This window comes from Anopheles gambiae, chromosome 2, assembly GCF_943734735.2.
Source record: "Anopheles gambiae chromosome 2, idAnoGambNW_F1_1, whole genome shotgun sequence".
NCBI lineage: Eukaryota > Metazoa > Arthropoda > Insecta > Diptera > Culicidae > Anopheles > Anopheles gambiae.
This window is the reverse complement of record NC_064601.1, coordinates 45,929,701-45,957,403: the sequence shown is the minus strand read 5'-3', so window position 1 is coordinate 45,957,403 and position 27,703 is coordinate 45,929,701. Positions and strand designations below refer to the sequence as shown.

General features: G+C 40.5%; 2 protein-coding genes and 1 non-coding gene across 4 annotated transcripts in view; all 3 read left to right on the top strand.

The window, feature by feature from the left end:
* The first annotated feature begins 490 nt into the window (after positions 1-490).
* Positions 491-564, top strand: Trnai-aau (transfer RNA isoleucine (anticodon AAU)). The gene has a single exon. It is a non-coding gene; the product is annotated as a tRNA-Ile (tRNA).
* Positions 565-1,448: 884 nt separating this feature from the next.
* LOC1278776 (polypyrimidine tract-binding protein 2) overlaps positions 1,449-27,703 on the top strand; it is a 272,767-nt gene continuing 246,512 nt past the window's right edge. For both annotated transcript variants that reach the window (XM_061650468.1, XM_061650463.1), the window contains exon 1: positions 1,449-4,585. The gene's annotated coding sequence lies outside the window, so the exon portion shown is untranslated. The remainder of the gene's footprint in view (positions 4,586-27,703) is intronic.
* On the top strand, positions 16,049-18,041 carry LOC133392089 (uncharacterized). Its single transcript, XM_061650381.1, has 2 exons — positions 16,049-17,293; positions 18,012-18,041. The coding sequence occupies exons 1-2, from the start codon at positions 16,049-16,051 to the stop codon at positions 18,039-18,041; spliced, it is 1,275 nt and encodes a 424-aa protein (XP_061506365.1).

Genomic DNA, 27,703 nt, shown 5'->3' with positions numbered 1-27,703 from the left:
ACATGAAAATTGCTTTAAATTAAATTTAGATGATAATGTGGATACCTTCATGAGCAACATTAAACACATAAAAAAAATCACAAAGTTCTTAAAATACTCCAAAAAATTTCGTATGTTGGTGCTACTACAAAAGAACATGAAGACTTTTTGGATTTTTTTGCGGTAATGGCGTTTAATTGTATATAATTTAACATTTTAATCAAATTATGACACTGAATTCTTGAAAAGATGTACAAAAAACTATACGTTTCATCTTTTCATAATAAAAACTCATCCACTATCACGAACATAATCAATTATTCTTTTTACGCTCTGTCATTTTTGATCCAAGTATTTCTCGATAAAATTGTCTACCAGGTTCATTTGGATCGCGTACCAGACTTTGCCGACCCCTGGAAAAACGTACAAGATACTAGTATCAGGGTTCACTTAAATACATTGTGTGTGGTATCATGTTCGGTTGTGATAAATACACCCGATAAACAATAGAGGCTCCACAGCTCAGCTGGTTAGAGCGTCGTGCTAATAACGCGAAGGTCGTGAGTTCGATCCTCTCTGGAGCCAAGGTATATTTTTATCTTATGTATATAATAATATTTTTAATGATTTCATGACAATTAGTTGCATTTTCTGTTAAAAATAATTACAAAACAGATTAAAATATGTCACTTTTTAGATTCAAAAACTTTCTGTTTTTAACTCATTGGGTAATACAATATCCCCAAAATGCTAACTATATAAAAGAGTGTCAAATTTGTTGCTAACCCACAAACATCTTATCCTCGCAAAACTCAAACCGTGTTTTAGTACCACAACCAACCACCAGAGTGACCAATACTGCTCGAAACAAGCAGCTCGAACTATTTACATTTTACGCCGATGTACACTGTAATATATAGCATGGTATAATCTAGACTAGATATGTAATGCAATTTGTAGAGAACAATTGCAATTGCTGCCCAAGTTTATAAGCCACGAATTTTTTAAAACTTGTGTTACATATTAAAGTATTTCTTTTAAATCTTCCCTTTTTCATAGTCGTTATCGTATATGTTTTGCGCACGCACTCTAGCGGTCAGAGAAGAACTACGTTATTCTATCTAAAGGATTTGAAATAACGTTCCAGTGCTCTTAAGTGTCAATAATTTAATGTAACGTCATTATGAGATCATTTGTTTCCATTCTCCAATGTTTTCCTCAAATATTTTAAAATTATACCTAACCTATCCTAGATCGATGTTCGTAATTTCCCTATTTCGAAACACACGGGGCATTTTCAACTGCCGTCCTCCTAGATTGTGAGAGTATGCGTGTGAACGAGACGGCCTCACCACTACCATCACCGCTCGAGCTGTCAAAATCTCACCCTGTCGCAAGGAAAACAGCCCCTTGCATTTTACACCCCACTGAATGTGCGTCTGGTTCTTTGTGCATTGTTTCGGTAGTAGCAAAACCACAATACGATTCCCGTGTAGCGTAGTCGCGTCGAATGTAAAGTATAGAAATTAGCTAAAATGTAACCGTACTCAACAGCACGAACCGTGTACGCCAGGTTTCTTCTCCCGTGTAAAGTGTATGAAATCCTTTTTGACGTATTTTCGCGTTATTGCCGGGCTCCGCCAGCATAAGGTAACGTCATGTGTGCAGTACAGTGGACGCAGCACGCATGAAGAGAGTATGTAGTTGTTTACTGCTGCTGGGGTTAGTTTTGTTTGGTGCATCATTGACGTCATTCGTGCATAATGGTTAAAAAAGCTACCAAGACTAGCCTCTTCAGGATATACGACCATTAGACGGCCGTGGTTTAGCGAGCTTGTGTGTACTCTACTCGTGGAAAACAGTGCAAGTGCTCTCATCAGTAGTGTTGGTAGTTACATTTGTTTAAAGTATGATTTAACTTGTCGTGCATCAGACGCGATTGAAGGCAATCGCTTGGGTCGGAAAGTTTTGATTCCAATCCGTACAGTTGGGCGAGTTGAATCGTGTCGCTGTCCCGGGGCTACAGCAGCGAAAAAGTACACAATTTCCCAAGAGGGTGGACGTACGGTAGTGTTCGTGAGCTATCACCGGTTGGTGCGTCGGAGTGTGCGTACGCGTGATGAAAAACACAGAGGCAAAACAATAATATACGAGTAACATCCTGCAGCAGGTGCACAGTGGGAAGTTTGGACGAAATGTTTTAACCTTCAATTCAATGTTTACAATCTTTGTTGCGAATCAAATACTATTTTTGAATATAATTACATGGCATAACTTTTGCAATTGGCAAAATCTTTCATTTTGGTTTATAAATGTTTCAATGAACAATCGAAAAATATAAAATTAGCTGTTTTTTTTTATTTTGAAATATTTTTCATCATAGCTGGAGACGCCTGGTTGTTTATGTAACATTATATGAATATTTGCTATATTTAGTATTTATAAACCACTACTATTAGCACTTTATCTAAAGTGATCTGCAGAAAATAATACAAGTAACATTCACTTGGTGATGGAAAGTCATATATTTGTTATCCAAGCCCACTGTGCACGACAGACGAAGCTTCGGACAGAAGTCAATGTTGCAGGTTGAAAGTGAGCGTGGAATCGTGACGAAAACAAATCGGAGCCACATACCCCAATCAGCGTTTGCGGTCCTTTTCCCCCATCCCTTCCTTCTGAAGGTTTGCATCTCTTACCTTATCTTTTCATTCGTTTTGCAAAAGTGATGCAAATCAACAGGAAGAACGCGACCGGATTTAGATGACGTTAGAGACGAATCGCGCCAGACGAACAAAGGGTAGGAACGGTTCGGGCGGATCGCACGGACGGGCCCCGCCAGTGCCAGTGGTGCGAGTAAACGAGAGGTCCGTGTGCAACAGGATAAACGAGCGAGACGGCGCGCGCTCACGTACATTGACGTAGTGCAGTGGAAAGCACAGCGCACGATAGCACCTGATAGCGCAAACGGGAACAAAGGAAAAGCCCACCAAACGCTAATGATATAGGCGCTATCGCGCGAGGGGGAAAAACTACTACGACGGTGACTGTGTTTCTGTGCTTGTGTGTTTCTCCCCGAAACCGTTTTGTGGCCACTTGTTGTGTGGTTGTAGCTCTTTTGCGAAGGGTGTGATGTCCGTGCCATCGGATGAGTAACGAGTTACACCACACGGAGCGGTGGGCTGAAGTTGATTTATGTTTTGTCCCTAGCTAGGTACCAGAGTGTGACACAAGTCGCGTTGCTCGAGGAGCAGTAAAATTCACGTTTGTATCGCTTTAGTATAAATGAAAAGTGCCCGTGCGTGTGTGTGCGTGTTTCGGGACGGGAAGGAATCACATTACACAGCCCCGGGAATTTCATCCCATTTCCCAAGCGCATAGCAGCAGAAGTCATACCCATCTCCGCTCACTCGCGTCCCCCGCGGAGAACCTCCTGTGTACTGTGGCTGTGTTTGCAGCCGGGGGTGAAGGTAGTATCGTTTTCACTCCCAGCCAGAGACGACTGCCTTCTTTGGTGTGTTAGTGTGTGGGTGCGTTTGATATCCCTTATCGCAAGGGTACACGCATACACCCGCATACAACGGACGCATTAGCAACGGGTGCAGTCGAGAGCGAGTGAATGAGAGCGAGGGCGAGACAGCGAGCAAGAGAGAGAGAGAGAGCACGTAGAAAACGCAGGTTCGCGCCTCTCGCTCTGGCACATTAAATCTTCGTACTCACGCAACAAGCGGCGGGTGTGTATATCACTACCACCAGCTTGCAGGAACGGGAACACACACACCACTGCAAAGCGTTCGTCTGACTATTCGTCCCCGGTTGTTAGTTGTCATTCGCAGTGGAAAAAATTGCACTCCTAGCAGCAAAGAAAGAAAAAATCAACCATGAGCAACAAGGTGCCTGTGTTTGTGTGTGTGTGCCGTTTGTCAGCAAGTGAAAACAATGAAATTTAAGTAAGAAGAGTAAATACTAGCGACACAAAACAGTGAAAACTAAGCTTCGATAAAAAAAACAACGCTTTGTGGTCGTATTCATCTGTAGCCCTAAATGTATGCAAAGTAGTGGTATTCCCATTTTGTTTGTGTTGTGCCGTGTACAGAGCGTCCTGATACACATTTACCTGTAGCTTCTAGCGAATGGGGGAAATATACATAACTCCGTAAAGAAACAGTGAAAACTTAGCAAGAAAAGAAAAAGCATTACGTTACGTTTATAGACGAAAGGGGGGAAAATCCCTTCTTTAGACTCTCCTGTCCGTGAAACACGCGTATTGTTAGTGCATACGCATTGCTTGGGTGCAATGGAATTCAACTTTTAATGATCCTCCGCCTCATCTGCGCTTTCCTTGCGACCTGCCTGTAGTGTAGTCGGCTGGCAGTTCGATGCCTTGGTGTTGGTGCGATTCGAACCACACGAACCGGGACTCGTCGCACGGTGAATGTCCTTGGCGGTCCTTGTGAGTGCTTGTGTGTTGGTGTGTCTGTGCAGTAATTCCGTACCTCGAAACTGTTGCTAGGACGGGACAGGAAATTAGAAAAAAGGTACATCATTCATACCGCCCTGAATCAGGTGTGTGCTCTCTTTAGAACCAGCTTCCTTGTTACAAGAGGTAAGAGTTTTACGTTGTATTGTTACGACTTTGTATTATTCATATTTTTTATTTCGATTTTTATGGGGCTTAGATGTTGTTTTGTGTTGCACCGCAATTGTTGGTGTTTTGTAATATGTTTGCATTGCTTAATCATTGGAGTTGATCTATTTTTTATCCAATATTTTATTATAGTATTTGCTTTTTATTGTCTTTTCTTGGAATCATTGCTTTTACGACTTTTAAACACATCATGTTTAGTTCTTAGATTTATTTGTTAAAATGCGACATGTTTACAAAAATGCAAAACTTTTGTATTTTTTATTATTTTAATTGTTAAAAATAAATCAGTTAAATTAATTTCAGCAATCAATAACAACAAAAAGAGGAAAAAAAGTCTCATCCACACATCTCCAACAACTACCAACTTATCGTACAGCGCCCTTCTTACCGATGCAAATCTAATCTGAAACCATCCCCCAGCAGCATTCTCCGATGCGATGTCTGCTCCACATCCTTTGACGTAGCAAAACCTTCATTCCATCCCATAACTCAATGACCGATCGAAAATCGAGAAGAGGTTACAGTTGCGGTGAACGGCAGGTGGACGGCAGCAGCTGTGTGAGAGGCTTTTGTCCTTTGTGTGTTGCGCATGGACGCAATTGTCACCCTGTTGCTTGCCGGAATGTGAAAGTAGGCTCGTTTGAGGGCCTTGCTTGCTCTTTCAGCCCGCCATCCCACCGCCCACTGCGCCAAAGCTACTCATTGTGCCTTCAGGGGTCGGACTGTGGGTGTGTCGACTTGTCAACCGGATCGTCGGTGCCGATTATCCTGCCAGTAAAGCGAATCAATATATATATCTGCCCGACAGCATCGGCCAACCGATGTTGCTGTTCACCTCATACAAATAACCCCCAACCATCCTTTTTTTGCAACGGAGCTGAGTGAGATTCCTGGTGGAAATGACTGGCGACGGGTTGAGCTTTGCCGAGTGTTTCGCAGTCTGACTCGTGTATAAAAAGGGCGGCGTAGGGGACACGATGGGATAAAAATAAAGATCCCTTTGCCGTGCTAAGCTTCATCCCCACCATTCTCCTGTGTTAGCTGTCGGAGCGCACCCGGGTCGATTCGCTTTCTGATGGGGAAAGATACGCTTGGCGATGGTGGCATCTAATCGATTGACTTCTGGGTCGAAGCTCGCCAGCCAAAGGGGTTCGTTGCGTCGAGGCACTTACCGAACTCCGAGCCTTTTGATGTCTCAATTTGGGGCGCCGTTCTTTTCTGAGGTAGTATAGAGGAGTTGTATGCCCTTTTTGCTTTGTTTTCTCGATTGGCTCGTCCAACCACCTTTGTTGGAGGTGAAAAGTTTCCTCCGAAAATACAAAAACCCGCATGGAAAAAGGGATGTTCTTTTGCGGGGCAATATGGATGGTATTACCATTACCTTTCGTTCCAGTGCTCTCCGCGTCCTGCGGTGAACATTGGTTGTGATTTTTCCCTTTCACACTGTATGACACACGCACCGTTTCTACCTTTACAAAGTTACACTGCACAAAAATGCTGCAGTCGTGATTATTTTTTCATACATTAAACAGCACACAGCACAGGTTTTGGTGGATTGTTCACATCGCGTTTGAGCACAAAGAAGCAGCAAAAACTGAAAGGTAAACGAACGAGTACGCACCCGGAACACGGTTACATTCGCATATTCTTCGCCATCTACGGAATTTGGCTTTCTTTTTTTGGGAAATGCCCTCACAGTACCGTGGCTCATAAATCTCAGTATCATGCATATATCAATTTCCTCCGCCGTGTATCCCCGCCCGTGGAGGGGCTGTGTGGTGTGATGCGGAACCAATTCTGGGCACCGAACGACTGAACCAGCGGTGTGTTTGAGCGGCGGCTAGTCCGGAGCGTCGGGGGAAGGCTAACATTCGACTCTATTTGCGTGTACACATGTTTGAGTGATTCGGCGAAGGTCGGCGAAAAACTCCATCGTTATGCCGTAAGATTACATTAATTATTCACCGGTAGTGTGGAACAATATGGTAGAGCAGGGAATACGGTCGTAACTTGTAAGAAATGGTAGCACCACCGTTGCCCGTTGGCAATGTGCGGCGAGAAAAAGGTAAACATAATGGTGGCGGTCGGGGGAAAAAAAGTTGACTTTCACAAAAAGGATATTTTAGAGCGAAAAAGCGAAAAAGAAAATGCACTAAGGGAAGGAGATAAAATAATGCTCCAGGAACAAAGTTCGTTGCAAATGAAAATTGTAAGCGTATTTGTTTTAAAACACGTTCTGTATTTGCTTTGGTTTTGTGGGCGCATTTGTGATCGGAAATATGTTTGATGATGCTGTTGGAAATGGTAACGCTTGAATGAATACAGTTAAAAGCAAGGTGGGTAGAAAAATGAATTGCTTGCAACGGTAAAATTAAGTAAAACATACAAACTGTGTAATGTGGTTAAAGATGATAAAATTGTAGCTAAATGCATAGCCTTATCATCTCGTCTAGCAAGTTTCTGTTAAATATTTTCATTTAGCATATTATTGACTTTTTCTAGCGTGTTATCAATAGTCAAACACTAAATCTTCAGATCGCTGTATTTTTCCAGGAGCAACAAAAGTAAACGATTATTAAATATCAAATATCAAATGAATTGTAAAATTTTCCTGAACTGAGTGAATAATCAACAATTTATAAATTATAAACCGATTTTTACACATCGTTTAATTCTTGCAATTAAGATAAAATGTTCATCCGGCATGTCTAGAATGATATAATACAATAAAGCTTTGAACTTTGTCTACTAAACTATTAATGCACTTAATATTTGCGGCCGCAGCAAATGTATTTTCAAATGCAAGTGGTCCGTGATTCTATAAAGGTTGGGAAGCGCTGGTCTAGGATACCATAATCTATTTAAATATTTAACGACATAGTAATATTTTTCCAATTTTAGAATATTACTGGCCCCTGAACAGATCTTCGATTATTTTTAATTAATTCGAAAATAACTACTCCTATTGTACACCACGTGTTAAGTTAAAACGATTTAAAAGCAATTGAAAAACATCATTTTGACCAGCATGAAGTTGTTTTTTTTTATTCTAACCTGAGACATTTTTTGCAAAAAAAGCAACACCGTTCTATTGAAACATTTCACGTGCCGCCTCGTTTATGCATTTGAGCGCTATTTGTTTTCAAATTGTTTTTTTACACATATATATCTTGCGACTGCGTCTGCTGCATTGCGTTATACGTCAGCCATACTAAAAAAACTGCATTTTTATCCTCATCCAACGGACACGATGCCATCACGCGTTTGGCGTTTGATATAGGTATATAATACCCGCGCGACCGCGATGATTGAGTCAATTTTAGGTGACTGACACTTAGGCTGGGGCAAATATTAAATGAAAAAGAACAACAGACTCTAAAGCTAAACACTTTTTAAATGATCTTTAAAAGGAGGATATTCTATTCGCGATATGCGAACGATAACTATGAAAACGGTTTTCGAATTTATTGATCAATATTGTTTGCACCACGCACCAAAGAGACCACGCATAATGGTGTAAGGCATTTGTTGGGGAGATTTTGTAAACTAGAATATGAGATGTTTATTACAACTATGTTCCTTTTAATCCATTATTTTATGTTTATCTCGTCTCTTTGAATATTAAATTGATTATTATATTTTTTACCTACTTACTTAATCGGCGCTACAACCGCTTTGCGGTCTTGGCCTGCATCAGGAGTGACCGAAACCGCTCACGGTCTCGCGCCTTCGTCTGCCAGTCCGTTATCCCGGCCTTAATGGCGGACGCCTCCACGCCATCTTGCCACTTCAATTTGGGCCTACCATGCCTCCTCTGTCCTTGCGGACGGCCTAAAATGACTTTACGGGCTGGGTCGTCCGTTTCCATGCATACAACATGGCCAGCCCACCTACATCTCGTATAGCTCGTCATTATAGCGGCTCTTCCATTGTCATTATATTTTTTACGCCGTACAATGAATACAAAGACTGGAAGCATTAAATATCAAACCGATTTGTTTCAGATGTTTAAAAAAAATTGATAAATTGTTTAAATCACGAATATTTCATAGTTCAATTTAGATACATCTTATTGTAACTAGCCTACGGGTGCGGTTCTATGTAAATAAGAAATAGAATCTTTATTATTGACAGATCTTTGTTTTTTTTTTTTTTTGGAGAGAATCTCACTTCATCGAATCTTCGATTTTGGCGTTGTTAGAAATTATATGATCGATAGGTTTGGAGAAAATCAATATTGCTCGCAGATCTGATCAATACGCTTTGGTCCATGTATAACATACTATACTGCAAATCACCATCCTGTACCTCAATTACATCCAGCACATTCAAATACCTCATCAGCAAACCCAATTGATGGTCGAAGATTTACGCTGTATGGGTGAAATAAAACTAGATACCCCAAACCCATCATCCCATCGGCACTGTAGGGTCAACCGGCGACGACACGTTAACACGCCCGCTCCCCCAGACCACCTCCAAAGTTATCACCTCATCACGGTGAAAACGGTCGGTAATTTACCATAAAATATCATCATCCAGCATCTCCACCCGATGACTGGACCGCAACGACACAGTCTCACATCAACCGTTCGTCTCCGAATCCGGGGTGCCCTCTTTCGCTCATAAAGCCGAGAAAAATGATATCCAAGATGAGACTAAGGAAGATAAATCTATAGTAATTTCCCTCCCGGTTGGCCCCGGTACCAGCCTCTTCGGGCCCGGCCCACGATCAAACCCGGATACGAGGTGCAACCCACCGCATCGAACCGCGTGCCATGTTACGCCCGGTCGAAATCGAATCAAGCGCGAAAAGTAGCGAACGATCTCACGTGTGGTGAGAACACACACACTCACCCGGTAGTGTGGTAGGGTTCGTTTTGCTGGATTTGTTTGTGTCTCCCGGCGGGAATAGACGTCCGTGGAAAGGTGCCATTTTTCTGTTGCTCGGTCTCGTTACGTAGCCGAAGGGGCGCGTCGAAGCGCCATTTCTTGCTGCATCACTATTTTTATGCTATTGCTTTGGCCACCCTTCCCCAACCTCCTCTCTTCATAGATATATTGGACTGTGGGTATGAGTGAATTTTCGCGTTTAGCTTGAATTTCAGGCTTACCACCGTTCATTTACACAAGGCATCCTGAATAAAAAGAAAAAAGAAGCATATTCGTTTTCCCCCCCCGGGATGGAGTGGGGAGGGTTGAAGAGTAGCAAATTCATCCCAAGGTATAAATAAATAGTTTTGCACCTGAGCACTACCACTGCCAAGGTGGTTCAACGTGGCAGATCGGCCGGATGGCCCATATCCTTAGCCGTTGCTTAGCCGTTGGCGCTACTTTGGCAGTGCGGCATTGTAAGTATAGTCGGTGGTTTAGTAGTCTTTTCCACTTGCCCCAGTACACACACACACACACGCTCTCTTTTACACGGTGCTGTTTGGGTTTTAGTGTAAAACATTTATTTTCCCATGAATTTCTAATCATGCTTGGCCGGGTGGGGGAAAGAACGGCCAACCCATCCTAGGACCATGCTGGCGATAAATTATTAACAATTTCATTTCTCATTCCAATAACGATTACGAACAGTGGATTCGGTGTAAGAAATTGGTCTGTTTCTGTGAAACCCACCCAGCACAGGTTCACAACAGCACGGAAAGGCCCATAAGAATGCTTCTCGGAATGAAACGGGGGTTAGGTTTTAGTGGTGGAAGCAAGCTCTTAACCTTTTCATCAGCACCGATGGAAGCTTTGCTGTAGCTGTTGACCATTTTCGGATACTTATATGGCATTGCTCTACATGCGTAAAACGAATAGGAAAGGTTGTTACAAAGCATCCAGATACGCTGTTTTGCTACATTGCATTACATGTCCACACTACCTTTCGGGGAGCGCATTCTTTCTTTGTTTCTTTGTGACAATGCAGTCACGCATATACAGTCACACTGTTGCTCTTATCATTTCCAAAAACGAATGCATCATCGTTTCATATATTTTCCAACTATCCATTTCTTTGGACACTTTTAGCCGGTGCTAGTGGTTTTGCAGCTTTCGTTTGATGTTGCTAATCCTTTAACCTTCAGTTTGGCTGCCATCCTTTCAACAGTGGTTTTGTGGTTTACAGACACCATTACCCGACAAAATCCCTGACAATCTTTGGCTTTGAAGATGTATGCCTTTTCTTTCTTCCGGCCCAAGCAGATTTGTTGATGGTTGTGCGGGTGAAGAGCTGTAAGTGACGCAGGTAAGTTCTTCACTTGTGACACATTTTGTAGAAGAATTGAGGTGTAGTCATCCACCTCATTTTAATTTAGCCGAAACAGGAAGGATTCTATCTACAATAATTAATGTGTTTTGTGTATCTACCAAAATTGATCGCATTTAACTGAACAAAGATTTACGAAACAACTTTATAAAAATCATGTTTAAATAATTACTCCAAGAACCATTCCTGCTACTATCGCAAAACCTCACTCGCCTGCTGTTGGAATAATCTTACCGAAAGTTACCTCTTTGCGGATTTTGGCCCCGAAACATTAAGCCATCTGATGCTTTTTGGTTCGGGTGAAAGGAAAATGTTGACTCTAGACTAAGAAAAACATTACACCCAAAATGCGGACCCACGAAGCAACAACTTTTCCGTCCGTCCAAACCCTTAGCAGTGCTTGTGGCGTTAATGGTTAGAGGGTATGGGTTAGTTTAGAGCTGGCGAGAGCTTGCTTCATTCACATGGCATAGAGTGTCTATGTTGCAGCGCATTGCAAAGTTTTAAGCCAAGTGAAATATTAGATTGTTTTCACTGTTCGGTGAGTGAATTCGATGGTTTACACTTTTATTTTTAGCAAAAACTTCAAGACACACACACACAACATCGTGTTGAGGGTTTATTTAAAAAAACGCTATGATTTGAGGGTGAACATTGAACATTGAGATTTTGGAACGGTACGGCACGAGATTAGCAAAGTCTTTTAAATCTGAGATTAAATTAAATTTTGACAAAATTTAAGTAGAATAGAATTCAATCAAACTCACAAAAGTTGTTGTGCCAGTCACAGAGGACGTCATTTACTGCAGCCCAAGAATCGATTGAACTTTCCATGAATCTATAACAAAATGTCTTTGAAAATAATTTGGAGCCCTTTATTATTATAGCCAGTTTTTTTTATATGGAGTTTGACAGCTGATATCATGTAAACACTTCACACAAAACCACACGGTAAACTACCTAGATTGTTTAAGCCTAAAAACAAATGCAAAAAATGTATAAAAAAGGCAAAAAAGCAATAAAATGCTCCAAAATATTGTAACTCATTTCAAATAGAACAATACAACACATTATATTCATTGCGTGATTGTTTGTGCTTCAGCTGGTGTTAAATGATGTTAACAGAAGAAAGAAATGTGTATGCAACTATTTAGTTATAACATTCCAGTTAATTTTCATATGTACAATTAAAAAATAATTGAACTAATTACAGTATTCTAACTAATTATAGTAGCCTATGATACTTATATTGTTAATCTCCTAGCTAGCGAAATTGACGTTCCTTATTCGTTTGATTTTTTTTGCTTCTGGACCAAGGTCCACGAAAGAGAACAGATCGATGCGTTTAGAACAAATTGACAGAAAGCCATGAGAAAATTTTGACAGTTAAATTAAACATTGTTTATGGTCGTTGCTATGGAGCGAATGGGAGTCTTTTTTGCTATTTTGAACTCATTTGTTGCTCCTGATTGCAAAAATTCTTTGATCGATAATAACATTATAAGCAAAGGATGGTATGCATATTGTACCAGTGTGGGACGATTGGATGTTTCATTTTACTCCCAGTGTTTAATTGAAAGTAAATAGGACTTCTTTTACCCAGTTGAAAAATGTACTGTGCTGTTTTATGCCTGTTAAGTAGTAGTAGTAGTAGTAGTAGTAGTAGCTTTATTGTTTGGTTTGTACATGAAAATGTTATTACATTGTGCATTTTTACAATGGGTCCGTATGCATACTCTCCTCATTGGTTTTACTAATTTTTCTGTTGGCTTTGCCGATTTGTATTTTAGATAATTATATGCCTTTAAATTTTCTAGAGGGAAAAATTTATAAAAAACCCCCTGCAAAAATAATTTGTTTCTAATCTAATTCTATCCTAACTTACAATCTAACTAAATATAACTAACCTAAAATCTTCCTAGATTCTGTTTAATTCACGTATTACCTGGCGGGTGCTGTTGTTGCATTTAACTCTATATTTTGAATTATGTTTTATTATAATGCTAGTTAGTAATTCGGTGTTTGTGTAGGAATGTAGAGTTGAAGTTCTAAACCAAGGTGGAACGTTAACAATCATTTTTAGTACTTTATTTTGGAGTACTTGAAGGCTTTTTATATGTGTTTTGGCAATCTTATTCCATACTGGACAAGCGTAGATTAACAATGGCCTAATAAAACAATAGTAAATTAATAGCTTGTTTTTTAGATTTAACTTGGATTTCCTGTGCAAGAAAGTGTATAATATTTTAATTGTTTTTTCAGCTTTCGTTATTACATTTTCGATATGATACTTGAATGTTAAACGTTTGTCTAGGAGTACCCCTAAATATTTCACTTTATTACTCCAAGGCACTGATACACCATCTATCATCAAATTGCTGTTTGGAGTTTTTCGATGACTTACATATCGTGTGAAGAATATGGCCTCTGTTTTAGATCCATTAATTTTTAACTTAAAAACTCGACAGTACTTGCTATACAAGGCTAGTGATTTGTTGAGTGATTTTATAATAGTTTTTGGATGTTTGGCAGTACTCGTCACAGCAAAGTCATCTGCGTATAAGTATTGAGTGCAATTTTTCATTTTAGGAATGTCTGCAATAAATATGTTGAAAAGTAAGGGGAAAAGAATACTACCTTGTGGCACCCCTGCCACAGGAGTGAAGCTATTTGATGTTGTATTCGAAATGTGAACCTTGTTTTTCCTGTTGGATAGGAATGATTCAATAAGTTTAATGAGCGTAATTGGATAACCATAGGAAATAAGCTTAAATAATAAACCTTTATGCCATATGGTATCAAAAGCTTTTTCACTATCCAGAAGAACCATTCCGGTTGATTTTTTTGTAGTTCTATTGTACTTTATTGATTTGGTGAGTCTGTCTAACTGATGTGTTGTTGAAAGGGACGGTTGAAAACCAAATTGAGATGCAGGAATAATGTTGTGAGCTTCCGTGTGAACTCGAATTCTGTTCGCGATTAACTTTTCAAATATTTTACCTATACTACTTAGCAAACTAATAGGACGGTAACTTTCCGGTAGGGATTTATCTTTACCAGCTTTAGGGATAGCTATTATTTTGGCTTGTTTCCAGTGGGTAGGGAAATATCCAATTTTGAAACAATCATTAAATATAAAATTCAAATAAATAATTGCCTTTATGGGAAGCCTTTTGAGACATTTGTTATCAATCATATCAGTGCCAGTGGCATTCTTGTTATGAAGATTTTTTGTTATTTTCATTAGCTCTGCTGGAGAACTCAATAAGGTGTTGTCAAGGCTGAGCGAACGATTAGTTTTTAAGAATCTTCTAACCGTTGAATTTACTTTATTTTCCATGGGACTGATCAAATCGTTAGTAATTTTATGGGCAGATTCAAATTGCTTTTTAATTAATTCACATTTTTCTTCAGGTGATATGTGAATTTTGTTATCTACTTTTAATGGTGGCATAGAACTTTGTTTGTTTTTAACTATTTTAACGAATTTCCACATTTTGTCGTTGTTATTTGTATGTTGGTTAATCTTAATGAGATTCTGAGACCACGAATCATTACGAAGTAAATCTAGTTCATATTGAATTCTTACATTTAGGCTAGTGTATGTTTGTTTTAGACTATTACATTTTCTATGTCTTTGCCATTTGCGTCGTATAAGGTTTCTTCTTGTAATTAAATCTTTTATAAACTGTGGGATTTGAATATTGTAAAGGCTTGGCTTAATCCTTGGTACTGCAATATTATGAGCTTCAGTTATATAGTTATTAATATTTTTGATCATATGGTCTAGTTGTTTAGGATGTTTTATGCTTTGAAGGTTTAGTTCGGTCAAATCTATGTTATTGTTTATGTGATTCTGAAATGACTCCCAGTTGGCAGCTCTATAATTAAATATTGATCTGTTTGGTATGGCTATTGGTTTAGTACGAAGGATTTTGAAAACTACTGGGAGATGATCTGATGATAGTTGGGTAACAGTTTTTGGGTCAGAAATATTGTGTGAGATATTGGTTAGTATTAAGTCCAAGGTTGAAGGGGACTTTTTGGGGTCTGATGAATAAAAGGTGGGGGAGTTCGGCCAGTGTATCGAAAATAATCCAGTTTGCATTTTATCAAACAGGACCTTTCCAGCTGAGTTAGAAGATAAACAATTCCAATATTTGTGTCTTGCATTCAGGTCTCCGCAAATAATGTAGTTTTGATTGTGTCTAGTTAGGTTACCAACATCATTTTTGAAAGCTATCAAGTTTTTGTTTGCACCCGGATTGTATACAGATATGAGTGTTAAATTTCCACCTGGTGTTTCTATTGAGATTGCTATAGCTTCTAACACTTTAAGATTAAGAGAGTTCATTAACCTATGTTTTATTTCATTTTTAATCAATATAGCTACACCGCCCTTATCTCCTGTAATTCTATCAAACCTATGCACTTTATAATTAGGAATGTAAAAACTTATATTCGGCTTTAAGTATGTTTCACTAATCAATAATACGTCTATATTAAATTTTTCTATGTAATCTACTATTTCAATACGCTTGTTTTGGACACTATTGGCATTCCAGTATGATATTTTGAGAGCATCATTGATCATTTAGATGTCATGCAGTATTTTGTTACGATGGCAAAAATTGTCATCAACTGTTCTTGCTTCGATTTGCATGGTGCGAGATTGCAGATAACTTCTTCTATTATCGGTAAGATTTCAGTCCTGTCGAACAGGTCGTTGTTAGTGTTAGCGTATCGTTGCTGGTTTGTATTAGTTTGAACCCTTTGAGTCCATCTGTAAGGTACGACCGCAGAATCCGATATAGGTCTATAGACAAGGTAAATAGGCCTTTCTTGAACGCGGTAAACTGCTTCCGCAAAGAGTGCGATTTGCGAGAAGAAGAGAAATGAGAGCGACAAAACGAGAGAGTGTGAGAGATAGAAAGAGAGAGAGTGGAGGAAAGGTCAGTAGCAAAAAGGAAGTCGAACAATACGGAAGCAAATAAAACTAATTTTTTATGCGATCTTATCAAAAGTGCATGTAAAAAAGGTTTTGCCAAAAGATTTACTTTCCGAATCGTAGCGCTACTCAACAATAAAAAATTAGTTTGTTACCACAATACTAAAAGTGATCGTGAATCTCTACCTGCATCGAGTGCTTGTTCTGCCAGACGATGGAACGCAAAACGGAGCACGACGAAGAGGCTGGACAGTCACGGGAATCGAAGCCGACGACGCAGCGTATTCCCGAAAGTAAGAACGAGACCGGCGACGTTGTGGATGCCGTATTGGCCGTTGCAGCGAGAGTGGAGATGATCGAGAAAGGAGAATCGGCGCAGCAGACGCACACCACTAAGCAGACACGTGGTGCGCAGCAATTGAAGCTAAACGGTGAGAAAAGAAGTAAAACGAAATCGAGCAAGGAGAAAAGCATCAATGCGCTTGTAGCCAAATACGACGCAGAGATACGAGAGAAAGATAACGAGATTGAGAATTTGCGTTTGAAGGTTTCCAAATTGAAACGCAATCAACGTCGTCCCGTTGATAACCCTTGCGTGACAAGTCGTAGTGCAACAAAGGAGATGGATGAGGATGAGCGCAGCACGGCGAGTGAGGATTTATCTAGCGGTGATCGTGAGCTCGTTGAAAGTGATGTGAAAACGGAGGTTGAAGAAAAACCCCTTACGCGTCGTCAAGAGTCGGCACGTAAACGTTTATCGATGCCATTACCCCCGTTTAGTGGTGCCCCCGAGGATTGGCCGGCGTTCATCAGCTGTTTCGAGGACACGACAAAAGCATGTGGCTTTTCTAACCTCGAAAACTTACAACGATTGAGACAAAGCCTAAGTGGAGATGCATTGGAAGCGGTAAATGGAACGTTGATGCTCGCGGATGCTGTTCCGGACATGATAAAGGAGCTGCGAAATTTATTTGGGAAACCTCGTCGTATCCTGAAGGCGCTGTTACGCAAGGTTCGAGCTGTACCTGCTCCGGATGCTGATCGACTGGAGACGTTTATAAATTTCGGACTCGCAGTAAAACAATTGGTCGGACACATCGTGGGTGCGAAGCTGACGGAGCATTTAAGCAATCCTTTGCTCGTCGAAGAGCTGGAGGAGAAGCTCCCTCCAGGTTACCAGTTGGATTGGGTAAGATATAAACGGCATAGGCGTGGAAAATCTCTACAAGTGTTTTCAAGCTACCTGACTGCCCTTACGGAGGATATCACGGAAGTGAAGGATTTCGGAAGCTACAAGACCAACAGAGGAAATTTCCGTTCCGGGACCCGTGCAAACCTAAATCATCATGCGATCGAAAACAGGGACGTCAAAAAGTGCTACGTTTGCAACAGCATTGCGCACAAGGTGAGAGAATGTAACGAATTTAAGAATCTTTCAGTACTAAGCCGGCTGGACTACGTAAGGAAAAATTCGTTATGCGAGAACTGTCTGAACAATCACGGAAGAGCTGTGTGTCGGTTTAGGCGTGCATGCGGGTTTGAGGGATGCAACGATCACCAGCATCCTTTGCTGCATCAGACGTCTACCCTAGTGGAAGCTGCGTGCAACGCACATCGTGGAAAATATCCTTCCACGGTTTTTCGAACGATGCCAGTTACGTTATCGGCGGGTGATCGTACTTATGATACGGTGGCCTTTCTGGACGAAGGGGCTTCGGGAACATTTGTTGAGGATGAAGTTGCTGATGCGCTTGGCATTCAAGGCGTAAATGAGCCGCTAGTGGTGAGCTGGAGTGCAGACGTCGAACGACGGGAAGATAAGTCAAGGAAAATCGATGTCGTTTTATCCACAAGAGGATCATCAGAGAGCTTTCTACTAAAGGGAGCACGAACCGTGGAAAAGCTTGTGCTTCCTTCTCAAAGAGAGTCCTATCGTTATCTACAGCAGCAATACCCACACCTGAAAGGTGTGCCAATTGAAGAGGCGGCAAATGAGCCCGTGAGGATACTGCTAGGACTGGACAACCTGCATTTATTTGCCCCGATGGAGTCGAAAATTGGCAAGCCAGGAGAGCCAATCGCCGTGAAAAGCAAGATCGGTTGGTCAATTTATGGCCCGAAGAGTACGGTAAGCAATATACCAAATGAACGCATTAATTACCATACTATCGTTCCAGTTACCAACGAAGAGCTGTATGACGTTTTAAGAATGCAATACACTTTAGAAAATTCTGACGTTCTTGGAGCCAAGCTGCCAGTAGCTAAAGAAGATCGCAGAGCGAACGATATCTTGCAAGCGACCACGGTGCGTATAGGTGACAGATTTGAGACGGGACTCCTTTGGAAATCAGATGAACGAAAGTTTCCTGACAGTTTCCAAATGGCAAAAGGGCGTTTAGATGGTTTGAAACGAAAAATGGCGAAGGACAAGGAACTGGAAGAAGCCATACATAAGATGATAGAAGAGTATGAATTAAAGAATTATGCTCATAAGGTGACTAAAAAAGAGTTAGATGAAACGGACCCTGCTTCAGTATGGTATCTCCCACTTAATGTGGTAAAAAACCCAAACAAACCAGGAAAACTCAGATTAGTTTGGGATGCAGCTGCAACCGTTAGAGGTGTGTCTTTGAACACGGAATTGCTAAAGGGCCCTGATATGCTTTGCTCGCTGCCATCGGTTATATGTCCCTTCAGAGAAGGTCCAATTGGATTTGGTGGAGATATCAAAGAGATGTACCACCAAATTGCAATTAGAAAGGAAGATAAACAAGCTCAAAGATTCTTGTTCCCTGACCCAGAAAATGAGAAACCAATAACATACGTTATGGATGTTGCCACCTTCGGATCAACATGCTCGCCATGTTCGGCACAGTTTGTAAAAAATAAGAATGCCGACGAGTATAGTGAGACATATCCTGAAGCTTGCGATGCAATAAAGAACCGACACTACGTTGATGACTATTATGATAGTGCGGATTCAATAGAACAAGCAGTACGATTGGCAAAGCAAGTAACATATGTACACTCAAAAGGTGGTTTCCATATACGAAATTGGGTCAGTAATGGAAAAGGATTTAGCGAGGACATGGGAGAACAAAATCCTGCGCTATCAATCCAATTTAAAGAGAAATGTTCAGAGCGTATTACGAAAGTTGATCGAGTTCTGGGCATAATGTGGAATGTAAAGGATGACACATTTCAATTCGCACCACCTTCTAAAGCTTATGAAAATGATCACCCTTCGAAGAGAATAGTTGTCAGTTGCGTGATGTCGCTGTTTGATCCAATGGGATACCTGACACCATTCACAGTGTTAGGAAAAATGCTCGTTCAAGAGTTATGGAGAACTGGATGCGATTGGGATGAACCCATAGACTATTCGACGCTAAAAAATTGGGAAAATTGGAGACAATTGATGCCAAAAATCGAAGCGATTAAAATCCCGCGAGCATATTTTGGTGGGTTTTCTACAAAACAGATCAAAGAGCTTCAATTGCATGTGTTTGTGGATGCTAGTCAATCTGCATATGGGTGTGTAGCGTACTTCAGAGCCGTGTTCTTTGATAGCATCCAGTGTGCTTTGGTGATGAGCAAATCAAAGGTAGCACCTATCAAAGAACGTACGATTCCACAGTTAGAGCTATGCGCAGCAGTTCTAGGCGCAAGGTTAGTGAACACAGTAAAGAAAATGCATAGATTGGCAATTACGAAGCAATTTCTCTGGTGCGATTCTCGTACCGTATTATCGTGGATACGATCCGACCAACATCGATACAAACCCTTTGTTGCTTTCCGGATTGGTGAAATCTTGGAAACGTCGAGTGTGATGGATTGGCGCTGGACTCCTTCGAATGAAAATGTAGCAGATAAACTGACGAAACGTTGTAAAGAATGGTGTTTCGATCCGGAAGCAGTATGGCTCAAAGGACCTGCATTTTTATACAAAAATGAATTAGAATGGCCAAATCAACCAAGTATTGGCGCAAACACTGAAGAAGGATTACGCGCAATTCACCTGTACCATGAGGTAGATCTCCAGAAACCCCTCATTGATGTGACACGTATCTCAAAATGGACTATACTAATTCGCACTATGGCATGTGTGATTAGATTTATATCCAATTGTAAACGTAGACGAGATGGGAAAGAGCTAGAAACATTTAAAGCAACCAAACTACAGCGGAAGAAAATAATCACGGCAAATTGGAAAAAATTAAACGTTCCTTTAACTAAAGAAGAGCATTATAAAGCAGAGTGTATTCTCTTAAAAATGGCTCAGGCGGAATGTTTCGGAGATGAACTAAAGGTATTGAGACATAACATGAATTTGTCAGCAGAGGAGTGGATTCCTCTTGAGAAGTCGAGCATGTTATATCGCCTAACACCATTGATCGACGGCGATGGAATTATTCGCATGGAAGGGCGCACCATTAATGAAGAAGTACTTCCTTTTGATTTAAGATTTCCAATCATTCTGCCCAGGCACCACTCCATCACCGGAAAAATCATTCAGTGGTACCATGAAAAGCATGGACATGCTTTTCGAGAGGCAGTGAAAAACGATCTTAAGCAACGTTACTTCATTATAAATATGAATGCAGCAGTGAGAAAAACCGTAAGCGGTTGCGTTTGGTGTAAAGTCAAGCGAAGTCGGCCGGCAGTTCCCAGAATGGCACCATTACCTCCTGAAAGGATCAGCAACACACAACGCCCATTCAGCTGTGTCGGAATCGATTATTTCGGCCCAATCGAGGTGACGGTAGGTCGCAGTCGTCAAAAAAGGTGGATTGTCCTCTTCACATGTCTTGTAGTACGTGCGGTGCACTTAGAAGTAGCCTACGATTTGAGTGCATCGTCATGTTTAATGGCTATTAGAAGATTTATCTGCCGTCGAGGCCCTCCTTCAGAATTTATTTCAGACAATGGGACGAATTTGAAGGCAGCCAGTAAGGAACTAGTGGAACGGATGCAGGCGGTCGACGAAGAATGCGCCAACGAGCTGACTAACGCGCGAACTTCTTGGCGATTCATTCCACCCGGTACACCGCATATGGGCGGCTCATGGGAGAGAATGGTGCGGACTGTTAAAGCTGCTTTAGAGGTTCTACAAGAAGGAAAGCGATTGACAGATGAAGTCCTTCTTACGTCGATCACGGAAGCTGAAGACCTGGTAAACTCGCGACCTTTAACGTATGTGGCGGATGAATCGTCGGACGCGCTAAGTCCGAACAATTTTTTAAGGGGAGTATCTCCAAATGAACCACATTTGGTCTCAGCAAGCCCTAATAATGCAGAAGCGCTTCGCGATAAGTATAAGCTATCACAATTATACGTGGAACAGTTGTGGCAGAGGTGGATATATGAATATTTGCCAGGCATAAATAATAGATCGAAATGGTTCGCCGAGTCCAACCCTTTAAAGAAAGGAGATATAGTGTTCATAGCAGAAGGAAAAAACAGAAAACAATGGATACGAGGAGTTATAGAGGAGGTTATACTTTCTAAAGATGATAGGTGCCGTCAAGCATTAGTAAGAACTGCAAGTGGAATATTTAAAAGAGGGACGTGTAATTTAGCGGTCGTTGATATAAAGTAACACTGGCCTGTGATACCAGACCAGGATTACGGGTGGGGGTGTAAGGTACGACCGCAGAATCCGATATAGGTCTATAGACAAGGTAAATAGGCCTTTTTTGAACGCGGTAAACTGCTTCCGCAAAGAGTGCGATTTGCGAGAAGAAGAGAAATGAGAGCGACAAAACGAGAGAGTGTGAGAGATAGAAAGAGAGAGAGTGGAGGAAAGGTCAGTAGCAAAAAGGAAGTCGAACAATACGGAAGCAAATAAAACTAATTTTTTATGCGATCTTATCAAAAGTGCATGTAAAAAAGGTTTTGCCAAAAGATTTACTTTCCGAATCGTAGCGCTACTCAACACCATCCTTGAAGAGGAGGTTTTTGTGGTAGTGATGGAAAGTCTGTGGCGCATGGTGCAAACTTACGGTTTGTGTGTGTTGTGTTTTTGGCTACGGGAACCGGTCTTTGTGAGCACTCGTGGAATCTAGCGGTGTGGTTGCCGTCGCAGTTTGCGCATTTGAGTTTGTGTGCGGGTACTCGTCCGTCTCCTGCTGATGACCCGGCTGTTAGTGGACAGATGATCGAATCGTGCTCACCAGCACATAGATAGCATTTTTTGGCACGGTTACAGTTAGCTGCACCGTGACCGAAGAGTTGACAGCGTTTGCACTGCATGGGACCTGGTTTGCTTGAGAAGTATTCCCAATTTACTCGGCAATGATTGACTGCTCTGATATTTTTTAGCAATTGAAGGCTCACAGTGCCTTTAGGGAAGTGCAGTATATATACGGCGTGTTCGTCGTACTTCTTGTTCTTTATTGGGAGTTTCTTTACCTCCACTGGGAAGATGTTTTCTTCTTTAAGAAGTTCTGTCACTTCGTTGGTTGGTAGATCAAATAGACCATGCAAAACTACTTTCGTTGTTTTGTCTTCCTCTAGTTGATATGAGTGGTAGCTTACATTCCTTTCTTTGAATGTGTTGATCACTTTTTTATAGTCTTTTACTTCATCGACTTGCACTATTGTTCCATGTCTGGTTGGTTTTGTGGTGTACCGTACTACACCGACGTTTACAATGGTCTTATGTATATACGCCACTGACGTACTGTTAACCGTTATTGGTGGAGGCTTTGTCGATTTAGAGTTTGGAGCACTCTGATTATTGATAGCAGCTTGTTTAGCACGAGGTTCGTTTTTGTCGAGTTGACCCAGTAACTCGAAGCTATTCTCATTGTTTGGCCTCTTCCGACTTTGTATTAGTGTGTCAACACTAAGCGTGGATGACGCTAGGGATTGTGTCCCTCGCAGCGACCTACTCTTTCCCATGACGGGTAGAGTGGTGTGAGTGAGTGATCGCTATAATATTCGGATACTATTTTGCAACGCAAGAGAAACACGTCCGTTCCCTTCCACCTCTGAGCTGCTACTGTTATAACTGTTAAACTTTTCGTTATTCCAGCAGGAACGTTTAAAACGGTAGTGATTCGTAGCCATGGAATGGCGAACAATGAGGTTATCTGAATACAACGTAGACTTCAATAACTTCTTCTTTATTCTCCAAAAGGTATTGACCGGAAGAAATTTATCCAACATAATCTTCCTAATAATAAATTCATCCACTTTTCCACGTTAAATATTAGCTATTTGTTTGTAAACACTTTTTCATTAAACTGTCATAGCGAGCAGAAAATGGCAACATAGCAACGGGATTAACCTGTTCTCCTTAACGGATCTTGTTCTGGACGGACACCCAGATTTGGATATAAATTTAGTATTCCACACAGTACCAGTGTTTATGCTGCCCCAGTGAACCGCAATGTGCATAAAGTTTAATTTGTTTGGTGAGTTTTATCACCACAATACTAGCACCTCAATATTCAAGAATAAAGTATTATTCTCTTGAACGTCGAGGGTAAATTGGGCAACATTAGTAGCATATAAGATGCCGATGAAAAACTAAATTAAAATCAAGATAGTGAAAGATCAGCTGGACATTATGTCCATCGAATATCATTAAAAAATAAATAACTGTAATTATATTACAGTACAATTCAAAGATACATACTTTATCAATTGAAAAACAACAATAATTAACAAATCAATCTTCTAATTTTACTTTATTATGGCAAATGGGTTACTATCATATACCTATTATCTTAAAGTTGTAGTAAGTGTTTATCAAACACTTTTTTATTAAAAATATTAGGCTGCACATTGGTCAGCTAATTTTGTGAAATAAAGAGGCAAAATTTATAAAACTTCGGCACATTTTCACGATAAGATTTAACTTGATGAGACTTATATTATGATAATATAAGATCTAACGTCTTAACTCACCAAGCCAAGCCGATGCTGCCTATTTTCTCCTAGAACCATCAGAGGTCCTAATGCGGCTCGTGAACCATATTTTGCTGATCACTAACTTAATACAATTTATGCACATTAAATATTAAAGCTTTCCACTCAACTTGGTCACCACTCTATCTCATCAAATGTCACTCGTTCCCTAAAGTGTTCAAATTTAATTCCACTTTTTCCTGCTATTCTTAATCATAAATCTCCCAGTACACACTGCGCGACGGTGTCGGCTTGTCACACAAATCTTATCTACCATCCGAACCACCCCGAATCGGATCAATTACGGCATGCTTTCGGTGTGAACAATTAATCTTGTTCCAACCTATACCCCACCGATACACCTGCATTACGGTTGGATGGCTTTTCGTTAAAATTAGCAAACCTTCCCTCCGTTCTACCTCTACCACCCAGTACGCATCGATAATCATACCCCACTAAAACGTCACCCTAACTCGCTGTTGCTGTTGTGCGTTGTTAAACTGTCAAACCATCGTGTCGTAAATTGTGACGGCGAAGTGAATTGTCACAACGGTAGCTCATTTAATTGCTATTACTTGGTGCGTATTTGCCCCTTTACCACGGCGGCGCATGGCATGTTCGGGAAGTTGAAAGCCGCCACAAGACGCGGGCACTAATAGGACGCAGGAGGCCACATCATGTAGTTTTTTTTTTTGTTTTTGTTCATTTCATTTTACAATTCGTCCATTTTTATCTGCTAATCCCTTCTCTTTACTTGCAGCATCTTTCCCCATATCGCTCTTGTATATATCCTATCTCACCCCAACAAACCTTCCAACAGTCCTCCCTCCATTTGTTTCGAAAGTGGTCAGAAGCAAAATAGCTTTTAATGAGTTTTTATCGATTCCGGTCGAACGGATTTGTCTTCCGGCGCTGGTTGGTTGGGTTTTTTACCCCAACCTTGCTTCCGATTGATCCACCGAGGCGAGAAAGTGGGGACGGGGGGAGACCACCGGGGAGACTTAAATCACAATTTACGGAATAATTATTTGTCGTTTAATTGGATTACCGTCGCCACCAGTTAGCGCTGCGTGCTGGGTAGAAAGCCGTGCTGGATTTCGCTGCGTGCTGTGCCTTTTCAATGCGTTTTATACATTATGAGGGTGGGCATGTATTTCCCGTTTTATTGCTACCACTCTATCACCGGACACCATTTGTTGCTTCCAAGCACAATGGCTGTTACAGTTCTTTTTTTTTGTTTGTGTGTTGCTGCGGGGAAAATCCTTCCTATAGGACGCACACGTAGGATCGTGTGTCGGGATGTACGATTTCCTCCATCCTCCATGAGGATAACGTAGTGGGGTTGGCGGAAGTGCGGGTTCGCAATGGTTGGGATAAACTGTGAAGGATAATCACGGTTGAGTAGCATGCAGATAAATGCACCCGACGCTTTTGCAGTTGTTCTAGCTAGTGTTTTGCTAGTTTATTTAGCGTGATCACTTACGACTTTGCGTACAGGTCGGTCCGTGCACAGTTCCACTTCTAACATCCGATGGACGTTCAGCAAATATCCATTTAGGTCAATTGGTGCCCCGAAGCTAAACGCACCCTCCGTTGATCTAGTTGGTTGGTTTATTCAGATTTATATTTATTGCTTACAGGTTGGTTTGAGATTGAAAACGTCCAGCACCATCGAGCGCTCGGCGAACGATAGTGGGCTGAAAGCAAAGAGACTATGGTCACCAGCGTGTCCTATATTTGAATTTAACAAAATACAATATATAGTGTTTTTTTGCATTTTTATAGAAACTCTGAGAAACTTTAAGCCTGAATGCAAACCCACAAACTGTAGTCCTTAGTATAGCGCCAGACAGACCTGGTATTGCACGATGGTTAAGTGGCTAGGCGAACAATAGTGTTCCGAGTTCGCTTACTACCACCATTCGCAGCGACTTTTGTTTTGTGGATGATTGTATCACAAACCGTACCTGTTGCATGTTGAACCGGATTGCAAATTATCCCCCGCTGCATAATTGCTGGTAATTTGCGGTTCAGGTTTTGCCACCGAATGGGCGCATGCATCCCACCTCTCCGTTTAGTTGACCGTGGCTTTGGCAGAACACATCAGCCGTTCACGCGGGTTCACCAGCGCTATTGTGTAGAGTATTCGAGCATGAATCTGAACATCGGGTCCGAACGTAATCAAAATGCTAAACTAGAAACGCATGGCGTCCCTGTCTTGATTCAATCTTGAGTGGTGGTGTGGTGTGTAAGCTTAACCTCTCATTCTGCGCTCTTGTATTTGCGATGGTACGTCGGTGGCTGGAGCATTTTAGCGAACGGTATAGTTTGCAGTGAATTAAAGCGCTCGATGAAGTAGAGAAGCTTTATTAATGTCTGATCAGATTCAAAATTGTAAATACAATTTGGCAGATCGTTTCCTCGATTATTTGTAACAAGCGAAACTTCCTTATTTATGTAATTTCACATTTTAGGAAATCGATAACTCACCAACACCCACAGAACTGAAGCAAAAGTATGTGTTGAACACAAGTCTTAAAAGATCAATTTGGAAAATTTCCACAAGTAATTGATCGCGTACAGTAGGTATGTCAAAGTCCCAAACTACTCAAAATCAATAAAATGAATGAAATATTTTTGGAAATGTTTGTTACAGACAATCGAAAAAGGATCTCTTTAATAGGGGTAACATTTTTCGAATAATAATCTTCATTGATGTTTAGTATTAGAAAATTATTTCAATCCTAATAAGGATTTATATTTATATGATCTTTTCTTATTCAGGACGCATTGAATTATCGTATAACATAGCTTCAGGCATCTGAGCACATCATTTGTGCTCATCAAACCTGACATTAAAGTTAATTAAACACATAAAATCACATTGATAGTTTCAGTTTTAGGATATGTTCCCTGTTTCCTTCAACTCTACCTCAAAACAACTAAACTAGGTTAAACAATAGTGTATAGCCTTGTGCAGACATTTTCTGATAAATATACAATGCAATAGAATTCAAAACACAATATAATACAATCAAGAGAAACAAACAGATTGTTGTTGATTTATATCTGGTCATTAGTCATCAACTACCAGGCACCTCCATTTGCGTCAAACAAAGACATTTGGTAGCTATCATCTGTTCATGTAACCTTATCATGTTTCTCAAATGCAAAGAAAATCTCATTTAAAATTGAAATTAGTTGTTGTTAATATCTTTGAGTAAATTAAAGTATCTTTCAATACGACGAAAGCATAATTTAAAAAAGGAAGCTCCACTAAAGTTAAAATGAACTCAATTGAAAAAAATACCGTATGTTTTACCGTTATACCGTATAAGAAAATGTATCAACATAATGCTTGTTTCGATCAATCTGTGAAATTTGATAATTATATAAAGACAATATGAAAATATAACTTTGCACGGATCGAACGTTACATGATTTTAACCTTGTATCGGTTTAAACGAGCTCACGATAACGATTAGTCTGATGAATTTTACTTCTCCATCAAAATGGTTACACGTAAAAATAGATCATTGTTGTACTCATTGCAGCAATGATCCGTAGACTTCCAATTTCATCGAGTTTAGCAGTTGATCTAGCAGTTTACATACTTAAAAAAAATACAATACAATTATTCATGAACTACCATTGACAACGACATTATATAACATGGCAATAAACCTGTAACAGGGTCCCTTTTTCAAGTTTTCAACAACAACAAAATCAAAGCTTGTTTGAATTAATTGAACATGCGCTTTGTATCATTGCCATATTTCACATTACACATCGTATTTGCGCACATTTCCTACACTTCCTGGAACACAAGTGCATTTATTTGCTACAATAGCTTTCCTCCAAAACCGTGCACACCACAAACAAAGCTCGGGACATCGATCCGATTGGCACAACCGTATGTTTGTAAGGCGGGAGAAAAATCATACATGCACATCAT